The 19,766-nt window shown below is 45.4% G+C and overlaps 3 protein-coding genes across 3 annotated transcripts in view; 2 read left to right on the top strand and 1 right to left on the bottom strand.

Moving 5' to 3' along the window:
- Nucleotides 1-722, bottom strand: part of LOC123509568 (BTB/POZ domain-containing protein 6-like) — a 3,000-nt gene extending 2,278 nt beyond the window's left edge. Inside the window, exons 1-2 of the mRNA XM_045263934.1 lie at nucleotides 452-722; nucleotides 1-68 (exon numbers count right to left, since the gene is read on the bottom strand). The exon at nucleotides 1-68 is cut by the window's left edge and continues 163 nt beyond it. Of these exons, the coding sequence (XP_045119869.1) occupies nucleotides 1-68; nucleotides 452-595 (212 nt within the window). The 5' untranslated portion in view covers nucleotides 596-722. The remainder of the gene's footprint in view (nucleotides 69-451) is intronic.
- A 409-nt stretch (nucleotides 723-1,131) lies between these two features.
- On the top strand, nucleotides 1,132-12,115 carry LOC123509573 (methylcrotonoyl-CoA carboxylase subunit alpha, mitochondrial-like). Its single transcript, XM_045263943.1, has 13 exons — nucleotides 1,132-1,286; nucleotides 2,643-2,844; nucleotides 3,230-3,447; nucleotides 3,995-4,142; nucleotides 4,986-5,123; nucleotides 5,516-5,611; nucleotides 5,976-6,185; nucleotides 6,868-7,161; nucleotides 8,013-8,162; nucleotides 8,448-8,598; nucleotides 9,141-9,328; nucleotides 10,280-10,462; nucleotides 11,064-12,115. The coding sequence occupies exons 1-13, from the start codon at nucleotides 1,252-1,254 to the stop codon at nucleotides 11,172-11,174; spliced, it is 2,124 nt and encodes a 707-aa protein (XP_045119878.1). The 5' UTR covers nucleotides 1,132-1,251; the 3' UTR covers nucleotides 11,175-12,115.
- A 5,068-nt stretch (nucleotides 12,116-17,183) lies between these two features.
- LOC123509400 (laminin subunit gamma-1-like) overlaps nucleotides 17,184-19,766 on the top strand; it is a 42,950-nt gene continuing 40,367 nt past the window's right edge. Inside the window, 1 exon segment of the mRNA XM_045263694.1 lies at nucleotides 17,184-17,447. Within this exon segment, the coding sequence (XP_045119629.1) occupies nucleotides 17,241-17,447 (207 nt within the window). The 5' untranslated portion in view covers nucleotides 17,184-17,240.

Below are 19,766 nucleotides of genomic sequence, written 5' to 3'. Positions count from 1 at the left end.
CCCCACCGCAAGTCGTCGATCAGAGCCTCCAGCACCGAGGAAGCTAACGCCAGGTAAATCTTGTGTACCTGTAGTGGCGCAGACAGAGGAAAGGCAAGTAAATTCATTGACTTTTTAAATGCACAATTTTCGCTTAATATAAATAGACGTAGATGGCGCAAAGGTGTGTGTGTGTGTGTGTGTGTGTGTGTGATTGAAATAGTAATGTTATCTAAGGTTAAGCTAAGTTGAAGTTAGATTAAGGTAAATTAAGTTAGGTTAAGTTAAGGGAAGTTAGAATACTATTATACCGTGTAAGAGACGACTTCACCTAGAGATATAGGCTATGCTAGGATACAGTAGGCTACGTGTGTGTGTGTGTGTGTGTGTGTGTGTGTAGTAGTAGTAGGTTAATTGTCGAGCTCTGGCAGTTTAAATTTCGTTAGGTTAGGTTAAATAAGTCAACACTCACCTTATAAGACACATTGCAGTCCGCTAATGTGATAGTTAAATCTGAATACTTCCCGTCCTTGATGACCGAAATGCCTTCCCTTCCCTGCTGCTCCGCCTCGCTGTCCCCCGTCATGATGCTGAGGTTGCTGTCTTCTGCCTCCATGCTGAGTTAAGAGGGAAACTTAGGTGTAGGTACAAATGAAAGAGCAGGGGTGTTGTAAGGTGAGGCTGGGGCAAGGCAAGAGTGTTAATAGGGATAATACGGATCTCTGATTCAGTCGGCGTGGCTCTGACGGATATGGACATCGGCGAAGCTAGATTCTTTTTTTTTTTTTTTTTTTATCTATTCAATGGGTCGGTTTATTCTTGCTGTCTGTGTTATTTATGTTCAAGAAAAATATACAAGTTTAAATTTTTTATGTATTATTCAGGTAGGTAAACTTGTGGAAAAGTCTCATTATTATTATTATTATTATTATTATTATTATTATTATTATTATTATTATTATTATTATTATTATCATTATTATTAGATATTGCAATGCTAAGGAGACTATTCTTAGCATCTACTAACAAATACACAAATAAATAAAAACTAAACAAACGATATGAACAAACGTCTTTCATACAGGATGCCAAAACAATACACCTTATAGCATATTTCCCCCATATATCCTCCAGGGGACTATACCATACAACATTCATCCACCCATTACCCTCCATTACCCTACAGACACCTTCCTATCACGTCCTCTAGTGTCAGTGTTGCTTAGTACCAAAATATTCTAATAAAAGTGAGGTGTTCCCCCAGTGAGCGCCATGATCCAAGGGCAGAGCAGACGACTCCTAACTCAGTGAGGACTTATTGAGCTTGTCCTGTGTCCTGCCGCCAGACACGCCTCACACGCAAGCCAGGGTGCTAGCTAAGCCTCCCCTGCCAGTGCTGGTGTGGCTGGAAGGGGGCAGTGTTGGGTGGAAATAGAGGGGTACTTGTGATAGGCGCCGGTGTCTGGTTTTCTCATATATTTCCTATTTTTGTTTAGGTATTAGTGAGGGTGTTTGGGTTTGGTATTTGGTGTAAGTGCGTGATGTGCACCTTAATTGACTGTTTTGGGGGATTATAGAGTTATCTTTAGCCTACATGTTCCTAGATACTTAGTTTATTCTCGGAAATTGGTAAATTTTTACAATAACATGAACAGCTTAATTTGGGATGAAATCATTTTTCTCTGGTAGATTTTGACCTGTTTTGAATGAATATGCAATTCGTTTCCATCGCAAATCCATTTTTTTTTTATTTATTTATTTATTTTTTTTTTACCTTCCCCTCCGGTTCATACGGAAACGATTTTGCGGTAAAACGAACCAACTCTTTTTTTTTATGTTAAATTTTGAATAAATATTCACTTCCTTTTCGAGGAGAAAGTTTTTTTTTTTTATCAATTTGCGACGGGTATGTATGGGTTCAAATTGATCAGAAGAACAAGGTCTTGAAGATGAGAAGGGTAACAAAAGCCAACTTGCTGGTTATGCTAAAGTGAAATAATACCCGGAAATTAATGGACTGAGTGAATCTATATTAACCCAAGGCCACAGAGCACAGGGAAGTAACTATCAAGACAAGACATGCCCCTGGAGTCAGTACAAGTAACTCTCAATTTACACGATAGATGCGTTCCAAGAGGCATCGCGTATTTCAAAATTCGCGTAAAACAAACTTGTAATTCTCATAAGAAACAATAGATAATAGGGGGGATGTGGGATGTGGTCCAAACAGATTGCGCAATTTAATTAATTATGTTATTTTTTGGTCGCGTATTAGCAAAAATGCATAAATCAAGAGTTACCTGCATATCTTTAACTCCTTCAGTACCGAGACGTATTTTTACTACAAGTTTTGTGTACCATTAGACGATTTTATATACGTTGGGAATGGTCTATGAAGTTCAGAAGATTAATGGCCACAGTCTTCACTATTTTAATCCCCATGCAAGTTTCTGAAGCTGTATAAAATCACCAGATAGTAAGCAGATTGAATATGGAAATGCGTCGTGGTACTGAAGGTGTTAGACGGACTAAACAAATCTAAATTAACTTAACCAAGGCCACAGAGCAAAGGGAGGTAAATATCAAGATGAGACATGCCCCTGGAGTCAGTATATCATTAGGGACACTAACCAAACCTAACCTAACCTAATTTTGTTTCCCAGAGGATGGAGGTTCCTCAGGGGTGGTGTTGGGGGTTGGTGTCGCCTCCAGCACTCCTCCGCTGCCTGCCGCCCCATCAACAAGCTGCTCATCGCCAACCGGGGAGAGATCGCCTGCCGGGTGATGCGCACTGCTCGCCGCCTCGGGGTGAAGACTGTGGCGGTGTACTCAGACCCTGACAGGAACTCCATGCATGTGGCTATGGTGAGGCTGCTGTGTGTGTGTGTGTGTGTGTGTGTGTGTGTGTGTGTGTGTGTGTGTGTGTGTGTGTGTGTGTGTGTGTGTCATCACCAACTGGAATGTACTTACATTGTGATTTGCATATTACATTGTTATTACAGCACTGAAATCAAGAGGAAATAGTCACTCAGTGCAGTATAGCCATCCATATGTACACCATAGATACAACCATTAGTCTGCAGCAAAGAGTAGCAAGGAAGGGACATACACAGATGCACACACACACTTGTCAGGAGAAAGAAACAGACATACATACATACATCCTGGGAGTGCCACTTGTAGGCCTGATGGCTTCTTGCAGCTTCCCATATTCCTTTATGACTCACTAAACAAACCTTCACTCCTACAGGCAGATGAAGCTTACCGCCTTGGCCCGGCAGCCTCCCAGGAGTCATACTTGCGTGGCGACAAGATCCTGGAGGTGGCCATGAGCAGTGGGGCCCAGGCAGTGCACCCTGGCTATGGCTTCCTCTCGGAGAACGCAGAGTTTGCCGATGAGTGTTTGAAGGCCGGGGTAGTGTTTGTGGGACCTCCAGCCAGTGCCATCAGGGACATGGGTATCAAGAGGTGAGGCTGCTTGCTACACTCACTTTTCCTATCCCAGCAGGTGTGGTGTTGTCTTTCCAGCACCAAGACTGTTGTGAAGATCATTTGGGTGGAGATATATGTAAGAAACAATATGAGGATTTAATCTTTGCTAAGCTATATAAGTTCATGTTTAAGAGACTGTAGTGCAAAAGATAAGTTTGGAATGTTGTACAGCTGATACCATTGTGAAGATTATTTAAGTTGAAATAAGTGAATAGGGGAATATAAGGTTGATTTAATCTTTGCTAAGCTACAGTAGTTGATGTTTAACCTCTTCAGTACTGGGACGTATTTTTACCATGACTTTTTGAGTACCTATGATTAGACAATTTTTTTTTACATTAGGAAGAGTCGATATAGGTCAGAAGATTAATGGCCACAGTCTTCATGATTTGAATCCCCATATAAGTTTCTGAAGCTGTATAAAATCACCAAATAGTTAGCAAAATGAATATGAAAAATGCATCATGGTACTGAAGAGGTTAAGGGAATAGTACAAAGATATCTCTATTCCTGCTATTTCCAGCACGTCCAAGGCCATCATGTCCGAGGCCTCTGTACCCGTGGTGGGAGGCTACCATGGGGAGGAGCAGACCGATGAGAGGCTGGCAGCAGAGGCTCATCGCATTGGCTTCCCAGTCATGATCAAGGCTGTGAGGGGCGGTGGAGGAAAGGTAGGGAAATAGGAATGCTGGGTGAGGTGGAGGAGGTAAGGTAGGGAGATAGGAAGGCTGGGTGACGTACAGGAAGCAAGGTAGGGAGATAAGAAGGCAGGGTGAGGTAGAGGAGGTAAGATAGGGAGATAGGAAGGCTGGGTGAGGTAGAGGAGGCAAGGCAGGGAAAGAAGGAGGGTAGAGTGAGGTAATACTGTCAAAATGGGGGAGGAAAGGAATGGGTGAGATATAGAGACAAAATTAGTAAAAGGAGAGGAGAAGATGGTGATGGTTAGGTAAGGAGAAAATTAAGGAAACATGATGAAGGGTTAATTGTGGAGAGGAAAGGAGGAAGAGAGAAAGGAGGTAACTGCTGCAGAGAGAGATGAATGTAAGATGCAAGATATATATGTAAACTCTAGAATTTCCTACCTGCTCCTGTATTTCCAACTTCCTATGACTTGACTTCTTTTTTAAGAGGGAGGTTTCAAGACATTTATCCCTTATTTTGGCTAACTCTCTCAGACCTGCAAGGGGACTGGCAACTAAGTAGGGCTTTTTTTTGTTTTATGTTACCCTTACATTAAAAAAAGGAGGAATCTGAGAAATATTGAGTGCATAAAGAGAAAATAATCCTGCATCAGTAAACACAAAAATCTTTTCATGCAGTTTATTCACCATCGTTAAAATCTCTTCAATCTTTGCTAAGCTACAGAAGTTCATGTTTAACCACTTCAGTACTGGGATTTTTTTTTTTCCATGATTTTTGGATATATGATTAGACAATTTTATTACATTAGTAACGGTCTATGGATCTTTTAATGTAGTTTTCACCAGTGTTATAATCTCTTCTCTCCCACACAGGGCATGAGGATTGCTATGAAGCCTGAGGAGTTCCAGGAGCAGTTAGAGTCGGCGCGGCGAGAGGCCATGAAGTCCTTTGGTGACGATGTGATGCTCATTGAAAAGTTTGTTGAGCGGCCCAGGCATGTGGAGGTTCAGGTGAGACTATTGCCAGTGTTATTAGACGTTTTGCTGTTTTATCTTGACTGAGCATGCTGTAGTGGAAGTTGTAGGGTTTTCAGGTGTTTTTATGACTGCTGGTAAGGTTTTTCAAGAGTTTTATTGATTCTGTTGGTAGGTTAATAGATTCTTGTGGTTTAATGTTTTTTAAGAAGATTTATGTTTCTAGTTATAATTCATGAGGCTCTTATGGAAGTTATCAGTAAAATTGTTAGTGTGCAAGGCTGATTTGATCTTTATAGGATGCAAAACTGTTTAAAAGACTAGTGGGAAAAATAATGGATCAAAAAGTTGTGGTGATTAATGATACAATTGCCTAGTTAAGTGTGTGTCTAAATTAAGTCTGTTCATTGGTGTGTGGTGTGTTGCAGGTGTTTGGGGATCACCACAGCAACTATGTGTACCTGTTTGAGCGCGACTGTTCGGTGCAGCGCAGACACCAGAAGATTATCGAGGAGGCGCCGGCGGTGAGGGAACACATCTCTTCCTCTTCCTTCTTTTTTTTTTTTTTTTTTTTCCATTTTTCTCCCCTTTTTCTTGTACAAACATTAAAAATTTCACTCATATATTTTTAGGTTTATGAATTATTGCTTGCAGTGAAAGGTTAGCTAGTCATGCAGTCTCCTCCTCTTCCTTCTTTTTATTTTTTTCCTCTCCTTTTTCTTCTACATGCATTTAAAGTTTTCATTAATTTTTTTTTGTCACCCAGTTAAAGGCATCTCTTCCTCCTCTTCCTTCTTTAGTTTTATAAATTATTGCTCATGTGAAAGAGTTAACCAGTCAGGCAGTTCCCCGGTCACCCAGTCAATCAGTGCAACTTCCCACCCACAGCCGGGTCTGACGTGGGATGTGCGCCAGTCTCTGGGTGAGGCTGCGGTCAGGGCAGCCAGGGCGGTGGGCTATGTGGGTGCCGGCACTGTGGAGTTTATCTTGGATCCCTCGCACAATTTCTACTTTATGGAGATGAACACAAGACTGCAAGTGGAGCATCCTGTGTCTGAGATGATCACCAACACTGACCTGGTGGAGTGGCAGCTTAGGGTGGGTGTTGGGGTCCTGCTCTATTGCTCTCTCCTTATCACATATTGCAGGATTGAGGCCCATATTCCGAAACACTTCCCCACCGCTCCTTCACTATTTTCAAAGGACTCTAGTTGAAGTGACACAGGTTTTTAAAGATGTTTCTATAATTTTAGTGGCATTTTAAATCTTCTGCATTATCAACAGGAAAAATATTCTTTAGAACTTGGCTAATGGTCTCTGTAGTCTTTGAAAATGGTCACAGTGAGAGAGAAACATTCCTGAATATGGTGCTGAGTCAGGCTGGTTGTATTTTGTATTAAAGCTTCAATTGTGTGTGTGTGTGTGTGTGTGTGTGTTTGCCAATTTATGTTTTGTACAACTGAATCAAGGTCTTATTTGCTCATTAAATTTTTTTTTTTTTTTTTTTTTTTTTTTTTTGTATAGTTGGTAGCAATGGAGTGATTTTAATGAAAGGCCTCATGGTTTGTGTGTCTGTGTGTGCATTTTATTGTACTCTGGTGACACAAAAACAAGCCAGCCGCTCAAAGTAAAGGCCTCATAATTTGTGGGAGCCATAGAAAGAAAGAGCCTCAGTCTGTATTATTTTATTTTGTCAATATTATCATCATTTCTATTTATTTTAAGCAAGGAAACCATTAAAAAACAATCTTCACAGTTCGGTTTTTACATTCTGACACAGGTAGCTTCTGGGGAACCACTGCCGCTCACACAGGATGAAATCAAGCTGTCTGGCCACAGTTTTGAGGCTAGGATATACGCTGAGGATCCCAGGGGTGGCTTCCTCCCTGGTGCCGGCCCTCTCAACCACCTTTCAACCCCTGCCCCGAGCCAGCACGTCAGGATAGAGACAGGGGTGCGGCAGGGTGACGAGGTGTCTGTCCACTACGACCCCATGATAGCCAAGCTGGTGGTGTGGGGACATGACCGCACCTCGGCCCTCAACAGCCTCACTTCCTGCCTTGCTAAGTACAATGTGAGTAAAGCTGGACTGGAGGAGTTATTACCTTGCTTCCCCTGCTTTGTCCCTTCATAGAGTCTGTGTTCTTTTTATGTAAGAGGGAAACCCAGCCAAGGGCAACAAAAACTGTGATTGAAAGAAAAAAGGCCCACTGAGGTGCCAGATCCCAAACAGGTTGAAAGAAATGTAGTTAGAAGGATGGTAAAATAAGTCATCTTTTTTTTTTTCTCTCTAGTGTGTGTTTGTCATCTTCTCTTACTTGAACGTATTGATATTGTGATTTGCATACTACATCGTTATTACACCACTGAAAACAAGATAAATAGTCACTCACTGCAGTACAACCATCAATATATACACAGTACATACAACCCTCAGTCTGCAGCAAAGAGTACCAAGAGACACACATAAATACATAGACACACACACACACACACACACACACACACACACACACACACACACACACACACACACACACACACACACACACACACACACACCGCTTAATGTAGTGGTTAGCACGCTCGGCTCACAACCAAGAGGGTCCGGGTTCGAATCCCGGAAAGCGGCGAGGCAAATGGGCAAGCTTCTTAATGTGTAGTCCCTATTCACCTAGCAGTAAATAGGTATGGGATGTAACTTGAGGAGTTATGGCCTCACTTTCCCGGTGTGTGGAGTGTGTTGTGGTCTCAGTCCTACCGGAAGATCGGCCTATGAGCTCTGAGCTCACTCCGTAATGGGAAAAGGCTGGCTGGGTGACCAGCAGACGAACGTGGTGAATTACACACACACTCACACACACACACACACACACACACACACTTGTATTTGGATTATGAAGTGTGGGTGTCTCTCCCCATTAGATTGTAGGACTGAACACCAATGTGGACTTCCTGCTGACCCTGGCCACTCACCCAAGCTTCCAGGCCGGAGACGTGAGCACAGACTTCATCCCAGACCACTATGACGAACTCTTCCCACCCCTGGCGGCTTCCAAGAAGCTGCTGTGTCAGGTGGGTAGTGGCTGAGGCAGGGCAGGGTGTCAGGTGCCATGAATGCTGCTGTGTATTGCAATCACTGACTTCTTCCCAGCTTTCAGTGACTACAGATGCAAAAAAATGTTTTAAGAAAGTATCCATTTAATCATCTTGTATCTCTTTTTATCAAACACTGACATTCTGGTTCCATGTATGCATAATATAACCACCTGTGTGTGTGTGTGTGTGTGTGTGTGTGTGTGTGTGTGTGTGTGTGTGTGTGTGTGTGTGTGTGTGTGTGTGTGTGCGTGGCCCCTTCAGGCAGCACTGGCCCAGGTGCTTGAGGAGGAGCAGGAGGGAGTGCGAGCTGTGGCTGCCTCCCAGGACCCCACCTCTCCCTTCGGGCCCAGCGCCTCGCCACGCATCAACCACACACTCATCCGCACCCTGCCATTCACTTGTGAGGGCAAAGGTAAGCACCAACACTTACAGGGAACACACCTCTATGAAATACTGATATATTGTAACACATTTATGAGTCAGAATGTCTATCTAGAATGTTGGAAGCAGCAACAGTGGTCCACAAGGTTATCCTTCTCCTCTTAGGGACTGATGGGGCTAAGAGTATGTGATGTGTGTATGAATGTGTGGAGTTGTATGTGGGCTGTGTGGGACTGATGGGGTGGTATGAAGGTGTGTAAGCTAGATACAGGAACAGCCATTTGTGTAAACTAGGTGCAGCCATTTGTGTAAGTTAGGTACAGGTACAACTATTTGTGTAGCAATGTACCACTATTAGTGTAAACTAGGTACAGGAACAACCATTTGTTGGCACACTTTTTTTTCTTTTTTCTTTTTTATACAAGAGGGGAAGCTGGCCAAGGGCAACAAAAAGATTAAAATAAGGCCCACTTGAATGGCAGTTCCCTTAAAGATTAAATAGAGTTAGCCATAAGTCTGGGACAAATGTCTTGAAACCTGCAGCCTCTCTCATGTTGGCTCATCATGTTCCAGAGGAGGAGGTGCGGGTGGAGTACCTGGGTGATAGCAAGTACCGCATGAGTGTGGGCGGCGAGAGCTTTGCGGTGAGCGGCTCCTTGGTGTGTGATAACGGTGTCCGCCACCTGTCAGCCTCCGTGGGCGACTCTGTGTCCCGGGTGAATGTTGTGCTGGACGGCAGGGACATCCACCTCTTCACCCAGGTGGGTCTGAGGGCCAGGCACTCATGGCATGTCAGGGAGTGTTCTGTCCTTATCTTGTGGAGGTGTAAGAACCAGCTGACTAGTGAGGTCCTGTGCTGTGCTGTGCTATGCTGTGCTGTGCTGTGCTGTGCCCCTTCATGTCATTAATATAGCCCAGTAATGAGTCATGGTGTAATTTTTGTCATCTCTTTTCCTCACTTTTGTTGGATTTTTGGGGGATTTTAATTGGGCAGTATCTGTGCATGATAATTTTTGTTGCAAGTGCTTGATTTGGTAAAGAAATGTTTTTATCATTATAAGATTGCTCAGGACCAAACTGTAAGACCAAGTCACATCAACCATTCATCTCAGCCAAACAAACTCAAGGCCACAGTGCTACATGAAACACAACATTCTTGATAACAGCACTACAAAACAGATTAATGGAGTGTTGTGTAGAGTGGGTGGTAGGGCAACACAAGCTGATGCAGAGAGAGTAATGGAGTGTTGTGTAGAGTGGGAAGTAAGGAAACACAAGCTGATGCAGAGAGAGTAATGGAGTGTTGTGTAGAGTGGGTGGTAAGGAAACACAAGCTGATGCAGAGAGAGTAATGGAGTGTTGTGTAGAGTGGGTGGTAAGGAAACACAAGCTGATGCAGAGAGAGTAATGGAGTGTTGTGTAGAGTGGGTGGTAAGGAAACACAAGCTGATGCAGAGAGAGTAATGGAGTGTTGTGTAGAGTGGGTGGTAAGGAAACACAAGCTGATGCAGAGAGAGTAATGGAGTGTTGTGTAGAGTGGGTGGTAAGGAAACACAAGCTGATGCAGAGAGAGTAATGGAGTGTTGTGTAGAGTGGGTGGTAAGGAAACACAAGCTGATGCAGAGAGAGTAATGGAGTGTTGTGTAGAGTGGGTGGTAAGGAAACACAAGCTGATGCAGAGAGAGTAATGGATCGTTGTTTTTGTTCCTAAGACTGGCGGGTGGAAGGTGAGTGTGCCGGCACCCAAGTTTGAGTCCGAGCTTGGCCACGTGGCGGGGGCGAGTGGCGGTGCTGTGGCCCCCATGCCTGGTGTGGTGGAGAAGGTGTTTGTGTCCGCTGGCCAGACGGTTGAGGCCGGTGACCCCCTGGTGGTGATGATTGCTATGAAGATGGAGGTGAGTGATGCATTTTGTCATGCTTAGTTTACCAATCTACCCGTAGTCTGAAATACTCCGAGAGGAAGATAGCCAGGATAAAATTATATGTTTTGCCTCACTTTAGGGACATTATAGTGATTTTTATAAGTCATATGGGAGGAAAGAGAGGTGGAATATGTGAGAGGGCAGGATGAGAGGATTAGATGAAGCAAGATGGAGATGCAGGGACACCAATAAATTAGCCTTTCTTATTATAGCAATTCCTTCGTGCATTTTAAAGCAAGAGGCATCAGGTGTTGAAAGATTAACATTTACCTGTATGTTATATGACTTCTGAAGTGAGAAACAGACATCATTAACCCTTTCAGTACTGGGACACATTTTTACCTTGAGATTTGTGTATGATTAGACCTTTTATTGACATAAGTAAGGGTCTATGGAGGTCAGAAGATTAATGGCCAGAGTCTCCACTATCTTAATCTCCCACATGAGTTTCTGAAGCTGTATAAAATCATGAAATAGTAAGCAGAGTGAATATGGAAACATGTCATGGTATTGAAGAGGTTAAAGTCAACAGTGGTAGCAAACTTTTCACCAACCCATTGCCTCCTTCCTGCAGTACGTGATCAAGGCAAGCAGTCCAGGAGTTGTGGAGAAGGTCTTGTTTGAGCCAGGGCAGAGTGTGGCCAGGAACACTCCCCTGGTGAAGCTGAAGGAGGCTGAGGAGTGAGTGGGGCAGCTATCCACATTCTCACAGGGAGCGTCTGGAAAAAGAGGACAAACAGTATGTGATGCTGATAATAGTTAGTAGTGGTGGTGGTGGTGGGGATAACTCTGTGGAGGGAACAAAGACTGGTGTAGTTATAATGTAGTTAACTTATTGTGGGTTTAGAAGGTGCCATGATGTCTCAAAGAAGGAGAGAAGAGGAAAATGTGTATGTATATTAGTAACAGTTAGTCATGGGTTGATTAATTTATGAGCAGGTTAGACAATTGTATAGTATTTACTTGTATGTGGGCCTGGATGATACTGGCCTACCAAAAAAACTAAAAATAATTATGTATCTCTAAATGAATCGTACTATTTTTAACTATGCTGAAAGAATGACTACTTAGGAAACATTTATTAAGCTGTGTGGGAAAAAACAAAGAAAAGTTACATGAATATTATTTAAGCAATGCCATTTTGAACTCAATTGATGAAGTCTAAATAGTAAGTAATTTAATATATCTTAGTTTATTACAATGCATTGGTGAGATAATTTAGGTATAGAGATTGAGAGGAGAGAGTTGTGAGGTGAGTGAGGCTGTGAGAGGCTGACATATGGACTGGGAGATGTGTGTGAGTGTGGAAGGAGTGGTAGAGTTCAGTACAGGAGTGAGAAGAGTGTGGAGTCAGCTAGTAATGTCAGGCTTGTGTGTGGAGTGTGGGAATGTTGTGTGGAGAAAGAGCTGTGAAGGAGGTTAATGCAAGGGAAGGAACTGTGGTGTTGAGGTGTTGTGGTGTTGTGGTGGTGTGGTGGTTTATGTTCCTTCTCAGCAGCAGGATGAGATTCCCCCTGCTGGCGTGCATAGCTACTTTTTTTTAGACATTTCCATATTTTTGTGTATATTTTTAGATAATTGTAGTAACGAGGTGCATTTGAAGTACAAAATAAAATAAAATGTACAGATGCCTCTCTAATTGGTGAAGCAGCCTTCCCTACTCTTACTTTTCCCAAGAGTGGCATGTCAACTCAAGGGATTTTAATAAGTAAATATCATGTGCCATACTTCCTTTCTCAATTCCCCTTCACCCCTTCATGACTGCCTCCCCATCCCCAGTCCCTTCTTATTTCTACATTTCTCATACCTCCTCACTGTCACCTCATATATTCATCTCTCTCTCTCTCTCTCTCTCTCTCTCGTGGGTTGGTAGTGTTTTTGCAAGTCTTCTGGAAATCTTACTGGCTCTCACATCTTCATCCTCGCCTTGGTGTTAATTAGGTGGTGTGCAGCTCAGAGATTACACCAGGGCTCGTTGTCTTCCAGTCTAGAGAGAGAGAGAGAGAGAGAGGTGCATGATGGTCGGTTCCGGGGCGGGCGTGACCTAACCTCCGCGCGTTATGGAGGAAGCCTTGGGAGGGGGAGGGTTGGTGGCCGCGGCGGGTACACCAGCACCCCGCCGTCTCCGCCGCCGCCGTCCTGATGGGCCGCTGCTGACACCCTCATGCTCTTGTTGCTGTTGTTGTTGTTTTTGTTGCTGGTGGTGGTGGTGGTGGTGGTGGTAGTGTTATTGTTACAGCAAAAACGTTAGAAATCGGTAAAATAATTCACTAGAATTAATGATCCACTTCTGCGGGAGTGTGACGGCGTAGCGTGCACTGCGGCGGGCCTAAGAGTGACCTCAGAGTGATCCCCTTAGCGCTGCACCGACGCCCTATCAGCTGTGACGCGCCATTCAGCAGTGTGCCGCTTCCCATTCACTGGAGGAAGCTGAAAAATCCGTGACTCGTGACATAACACTGACTGGCTGAGCAGGGCTGGGTATCGTGACAGCCCTGGGACGGTGACTGATTGAGAGACTGGTGGCTTAGGTCAGTGTAAGTCTCCATAGCAGTATTAGCGCGTCTTGAAGTGCTGTACCTACCTTGCCTGTAATGCTAAGGAAAGAAAATGTATAAAAGAGATTGTCATTTGATCTACACCAGTCATTCTGAACACTTGTTGCTTATATCATACTGAAATTCATCCAACTCTCTCTCTCTCTCTCTCTCTCTCTCTCTCTCTCTCTCTCTCTCTCTCTCTCTCTCTCTCTCTCTCTCATTCATTCACCGGTCATTCTTTCCCTTAATGCATCTATGTCTATTCAATCTCCGCCGTGGTCTCTCTCTCTCTCTCTCTCTCTCTCTCTCTCTCTCTCTCTCTCTCTCTCTCTCTCTCTGCAAGGAACAACAACCCGAGAAGCAACCAGATTGGCTCCCGTCGTCCTCTGAGATGACAGTTGATGCCTCCAGTCAAGCCACTCACAGGCAGAAAGTGGAGGACCGTGGCTTGGCGAGGCTGGGGCGGCGTGGCGAGCAAGGACATGATTGTAATTATTGGCTGGCGGGGAACATGAGTCTCCTATCGCCGGGACAAGATAACGCCTCTCTCGCAGCAGTGGGTCGCGGAGGACACGAGGGTACGGCTGCTACTATAACAAGAGTTAGCGATAAAGCCACGGTGAATACGGGTTAAGTCGAGGCACGGAAGGTAATCTGTATAATTGCTTCCGACACTGTGGACTATTGCATATCCCAGTGAGAGTTAGAAGCAGTCGAAGTATTTACGAACAAGGACTAAGGAACGAGAGCGACTTGTAAAATGCCTCGCGTTCTGAACCACAAGCTGATTTTTTTTATGTAAGAGAGGAAAGCTGGTCAAGGACAATCCGAGACTTAAAAAAAAAAAAAGGTTCATTTAGTTGTCTTGAAACTTCCCTCTTAAATGAAGTTAAATCATAGGAAGTTGGGAATACAGAAGCAGGCAGGGAGTTCCAGAGTTTACGGAGTGAGTGGCAGGGAATGGAACCAAATAATCGATTTAAATAGAAATTACTTGACTTCCCCTGTCACCACTACAGCAGCGTAACATTTTGATGGAGTAAGTGATGCACCCGTACTGAACCTGTAGTGAAGAGCCTGGCGTGGGCCTGGCGAGGTGATGTAGGCGCCTCTGTGTGCAGGGGTGAGAGGGGGCGGCAGACACACTCAGCAACGGCAGCGTCAGCACGTGTGGGTGTGATGCGAGTTATTTCTGCCTCCGTTGTTGAATCTCTCAAAACAACAGTGACAGCTGAGCATTGTTGTCCCGGCTTGGTGGTGCTCCTAGGCTCCGCTCATGCCTCGTGCCCTGCAACGCTTTACTTCCTCATCGCAAACGTTTTCAAAGGACACAGCGATGATTTGCCGGGCTTTCAACAGTGTTTGTTCCGTTAGTCATGTGTAAATCCTATTGATCTGATACTAAAACTGTAAAAACCATCGATAGAAACCCGTATAACTTCAGCAAAGGCTCGTTGAAAGGAGTAGAGACATGGACTAGGGATGTGATGATAGAAGAGTTCCAGAATATACTCCCATGTTTTTGTCACACACACACACACACACACACACACACACACACACACACCTGGTCTGGTCTGGTCATCTTCCCAGTACGTGGCTAATTAGATAGGTACACGTGGGGACACCTGGCAAAGGTACACCGTGGGAAGTGAACCGTCACGTTACACTCGTACCTTTGTGGCCAGGCTTGGAGATTCCTGAGGCAGCACCACTTAGGGACTTGCTTGGTACACGAACCTGAATGACGAGAAGGGTGCTGTCTTAGGTTCCTATTCTAAAACACTTCCATGACCCACTAACACTATTTCAAAAGGTTCTGATTAAAGGTACACGGGTTTTCAGGGTGGTTTAATGGTTGTAGTGAGAAATTAACGTGATTTCTGCATTATTAAAAGGAAATACTCTTAGGTTTCTATTATAAAACACTTCCACGAGGCAGTAACACTATTTGAAAATGTTCCAGTTAAAGATACACGGGTTTTTCAGGTTGTTCTAATGGTTGTAGTGAGAAATTGGCGTGATTTATGTGTTATTAAAAGGAAATAATCTCTTCAGCACCCGACCAGTCATCTCCGTGGTCTTATAAAATAGTCATGGAGAGAGACTTACGTGTTTCTTGCATACGACCCTTAGTTAATCTTTGGCAGTGTGGCTCATTTTCGAACATTCTTAAAACTCTCGACGTCTTGAATCTTCTTTTTAACTGATTTTAGTGACTAGTTTGTAAGTTTTTTTTTTTCTTCTTGATTCTAGTGACAATTTGACAGGATGCACTGAATGTTATTGCGGTTCTCAAGGGTGTTCTCATGGTTCTAATAACAGTCTAACAGTGTGACTAATGCCCGTATTCTGAAACACTTTGCTCTCTCACCATCACTGCTTTCCAAAGGCTTAATTGAAGATACTCATATTTTTAAGAGTATTTTTATGGTTCGGGTGATAGATTGGCAAGCTTTCTAGTTTGTAAAAAGGGAAAAACTGACTTGAAAACTCGGCTAGTTGTCTCTGTGGCCTTGCAAAATTGTCGTAGTGAGGGGAAGTAAATACAACTTATGTCATATGTTAGGTTAGACAACGTGCGACTTTTCACATACCACTTCATCACCTGCTTGTTCGAGGAAGACATCACTCGCTGTTACTTAGAAGTCAGTGGAAACTTAGCACACTCAGCATCTAAAGAGTCAGCAGGCAAGGAGAGGCAGCCAGCAGAGTGTGGCGTGGGTGGTGCGACAAGTCTCGGAGGAGGGGGTAGGGAGGGTGTGTCAGATAAGGAGGAGTAGGAGGAGGAAGAGGACGAGGAGGAGGAAGAAGAGGACAAGGAGGAGGAAGAAGAGGATGAGAAGGAGGAGGAAGAGGATGGAAATGAAAGGATTAGAGTAAGAGGGTAACTAGAAAAAGAGAGAGAGAGAGAGAGAGAGAGAGAGAGAGAGAGAGAGAGAGAGAAACTTTCTTCTTGACCTAAATCCGTAGACCTATTTTACATCCTCCTCTTGCTCCCTCTCCTCCTCCTCCTAACATGATGGTAAGTGGAAAGTTGTGAAGTGAGGCGCCCTGAGAGGAGATGCAGCCTTGTGTGTCTGAGCATTGGTACTCTCTGCACTAAGTAATGGATAACAATGACTTTATTTGTATTTAATCTCCGCGAAGTCCACATTCCTGCCGCTTTTTTGGGATTCTTTCCTTGAATTGGGACCTGCAAAGTTTTTTTTTTTTTATAATATATCTTCAAGCTTTTATCCGTCTTCTGAAGTGTGTGTGTGTGTGTGTGTGTGTCGGTGGATGGGTGAACGGATGAGAACCGACAAAACACAAGTATGGCTCAGTGACGCGCTACTTCAGACTGATGTTTGCTTGTGATTGAAGGTGACGGGACAATGGCTTTGTCATGGGTAGGCGGGTGGGTGGCGTGGAGGGTGGTGTGGTGGGAGCGAGGGGCGTGCAGTGGGTCGTGCGGGCTGGGGACGCGGCGCCACTCACCCGTGACGCAACACAACCTGGAAGTATTTACTCTGCTAGTTTGTTGCAAGACAGTTCACGGCGACACTCTTGTGGTTACGTTCACTTGACAGTGGTGGCGTGCATGGGTAGCGAGGGAAGTCTATGGAGCGTCCACAGAAATATTCGTGAACAGACCCACGAGAGACCCAGTACCCAGGGGTGATGAAAACCTGTAAACGAGGGGGACGTCCTCCTGCCTTGGGGTGAGGACGTGCTGCCTTCACATTGGCGCCGGGGTAAGGAGAGGCCGCGCCCTGCCCCGCCCTGCCCTCAGCCTGTGGGCCGCTGGTGGGGCACGGGAGAGGCACGTCCAAACCATTAAAATTTTCATTCAAATAAAGTTCGTCCGTCGACATTCGCGTTGGTGGCAGTCTTCTTCCTAGAGGAATGCCTCTCAGGCGGCGGGGCACGGCGCGACACGCTCCCAGGCACAGCAACTCACGATAAAGCACCGTGACGCTCTGGGACACCTCGCGGCCCCGCCCACCGACGTCCCTCTAAAACAGAGGCAACGGTCTGGGAGACTGAACAAACCTGCGATCTTATCTTGTAACGTAATGGGAAATTAATTTAATAGTAGTGAGCCTGGGGGCGGTGAGACGCGTACGCCCGGCAGCGGTGTGTGGGCGGGAGGGTGAGAGACTGAGAGGAGACCACACGCGGCCGTGGTCAGTGCTCAGTGTTGTCATGCCGGGCTCGTGGTGAGGGTCATGGCTCGCTCACACCTCCTCAGGACTACCTCGAGCTCGGGGCTACAACTCGTGGTGCTACTGTGCTGTGTGTGTGCCTGCCTCGGACAGTATTATCAGTATCCAAGCAATGAGATCCCTTACGAGCAGGCGGTGGTGGTGGAGGCGCTGGTGCCCGAGACGAGAGGCAGGAGTTCACGCTGCTACGACGAGACGGGGAAGGCACAGGTGGGTGAGGCTGATTCATGTTTCAATGGGAGCAGGCGAGGCTGAGGAGTGCCAGCTGGAGAGTGCCGGGGTGCGTCCATGGCACTGCTTGATGGGTGAGGGTACTGTGCACATTACACGGTCGCTCCTTCAAGGGGTAACTTATCACACTCACCGAAGGAAATTAAACATCCAGTGCATTTTGAAGGAACACAGAGCAGGGAGGAGAGAAGAGAGATAGAGAAGGCAAGCAGTTCCCTTCCTCTGACCTAGAAGAGGGTGCAGGGGCGTGGGTGGCGGGGGGAAGGGGGTGGAGGAAGTGGTGGGGGGCGTGAAGCGGGTGAGGAAGGAAGGGGGTGTGTCCTGATAAGCACCAAACGCTCACATAATATAAAACGGTGTGTGAGTTTTGGTTCTTGTGTGTCTCCATCTACCAGGAGGAGGAGGAGGAGGAGGAGGAGGGTGGGATCTGAGCAACAAGCAAAAGAGGAGGAGGAGGAGGAGGAGGAGGAGGAGATGGTTGTCTGAGCGTGATGCGTGAGGTGGCTGTGGTGGGTGACGTGGTGCTGGGGCAGTACACACACACACACACACACACACACACACACACGGGAATGGGGGTGTATGGTGTCAGTGCTATGGGTGGTGAAGGGGAGGATGGGAGGAAGGGAGGGAGAGTAAGAAAGTTGACAAGGAGGCAGAAAGAGAAAGACAGATGGAAAGAGGGAGTGAGAGGAAAGGAAAATTAGGGGAAGAGAGAGAGAGAGAGAGAGAGAGAGAGAGAGAGAGAGAGAGAGAGAGAGAGAGAGAGAACAGCATGAAATGATATCAGACTATGTATAGAGAAGTCTCAATAACATACGAAAACTAACAATAGTTTGCGATATACATAAATCTGAACCAAAGTATGTATGTATGTATGTATGTATGTATGTATGTGTATAGGTTCGTATTTAAGTTCCCACAACACGAAAGAATTCTCTGTTATTAAGTTTCGTGTTTTTTTGTGAGTAAAATATGTAACGAGATACGTTTTGATGTATGAAAAACGAAAGGGACGGAAAAAAAAAAAAAAAAAAAAGGAACATCCAGAAGCTGAGAGAGAGAGAGAGAGAGAGAGAGAGAGAGAGAGAGAGAGAGATTGTAAAGTAGTCGTGGAGTCAACCGAATCAATCTCTTACAATGGTCGCCCTATTGCCAGAGAGAGAGAGAGAGAGAGAGAGAGAGAGAGAGAGAGTAATTGCGTGAACAACGTGAGTGCCCCAGGATGCGATTAGGGAAAGGTCGTGGGTTGGAGGAGGAGGAGGAGAAGGAGAAGGAAGACTTGATGGTGAGGGAGATTGTGGTGAAGGGAAAGCTTAATGGTGAAATTGGTGTGGTGATGGTGGTGGTGGTGATGTGATGTAGTAATGGTAGTTGTGATTCTGGTTTGGTGATGGTGGTAGTGGTGAAGATGGTGATGGTATGGTAATAGTAGTAGTAGTAGTAGTTGTAGTAGTAGTAGTAGTAGCAGCAGAAGGCCCCCCCCACCCACTATTCCCTTCAGCTTGCACCAATTGTGGGAAAAAAAAGTGGTAAGGTTGGTGGACGTGATGGTGATGGTGGTGGAGTTAGGAGTGTTAGTGAAAGAAGAAGAGCTGATGATGAAGTTATGAATGTTAGTTAAGATGGTGATGGCAGTCTGAATAATGGTGATAATCGTACAGGAGGATCATAGTGGTGAAGTTAGTAGTAGTGGAGGAGGTGGAAGTGATAGTGGTGGTGGTGGTGGTGTCGGCGGCCGTGGCAAACTTCCGGTACGTGTGTCCGCGAAGCTTTCAATAATCTGACGCGGGGACAAGTGTAGGAGGAGGCTGGCCAACGCCCCCTCCACCCGGACCCTATGTGTCTGTGCTGTGACGAGGCGACCCAGGGGGAAGGCCACGGCGGCAGGGAAGAGGAATCAGGGTTTTGGGAAGAGGATCAGGCAATAGAGAGAAGGATTAGGCGGCAGGAAAGAGGATCAGAGTTTATGGAAGAGAATTAGGCGGCAAGGAAGAGGGATCATTGTTTAGGGTAGACCGGTAGAGGATCACGCAGTGGGGAAAAAAAATTAGGCGACAGAGAAGAGGATCAAACAGCAGGGAAAAGAGATCAGGTGGCAGGGGAAAGGATCAGGATTTAGGGGAGAGGATCAGGCAGTAGGAAAGAGGGATCAGGATTTGGGAAGAGGATCAGGTGGCAAGGAATAGGATTAAGCGGCAGGAAAAAGGATCAGGCGGCAAAAAAGAGGGATCAGGCGGCAAGGAATAGAATCGGGAGGCAGGGAAGAGGATCAAACGGCAGGGAAAAGGATCAGGC

The sequence above is a fragment of the Portunus trituberculatus genome, chromosome 27 (assembly GCF_017591435.1).
Source record: "Portunus trituberculatus isolate SZX2019 chromosome 27, ASM1759143v1, whole genome shotgun sequence".
NCBI classification, from domain to species: Eukaryota; Metazoa; Arthropoda; class Malacostraca; order Decapoda; family Portunidae; genus Portunus; species Portunus trituberculatus.
Note: the sequence above shows the minus strand (reverse complement) of the source record. Positions and strands in the feature narration are given on the sequence as shown.

Bases quoted from the DNA above. Each gene is read 5' to 3' on its own strand.
- LOC123509573 (XM_045263943.1), top strand. From the start codon at position 1,252: ATGATCCAAGGGCAGAGCAGACGACTCCTAACTCA. The intron at 2,845-3,229 runs GTGAGGCTGCTG...TCACTCCTACAG, and splicing joins ACTCCATGCATGTGGCTATG to GCAGATGAAGCTTACCGCCT. The intron at 6,186-6,867 runs GTGGGTGTTGGG...ATTCTGACACAG, and splicing joins TGGTGGAGTGGCAGCTTAGG to GTAGCTTCTGGGGAACCACT.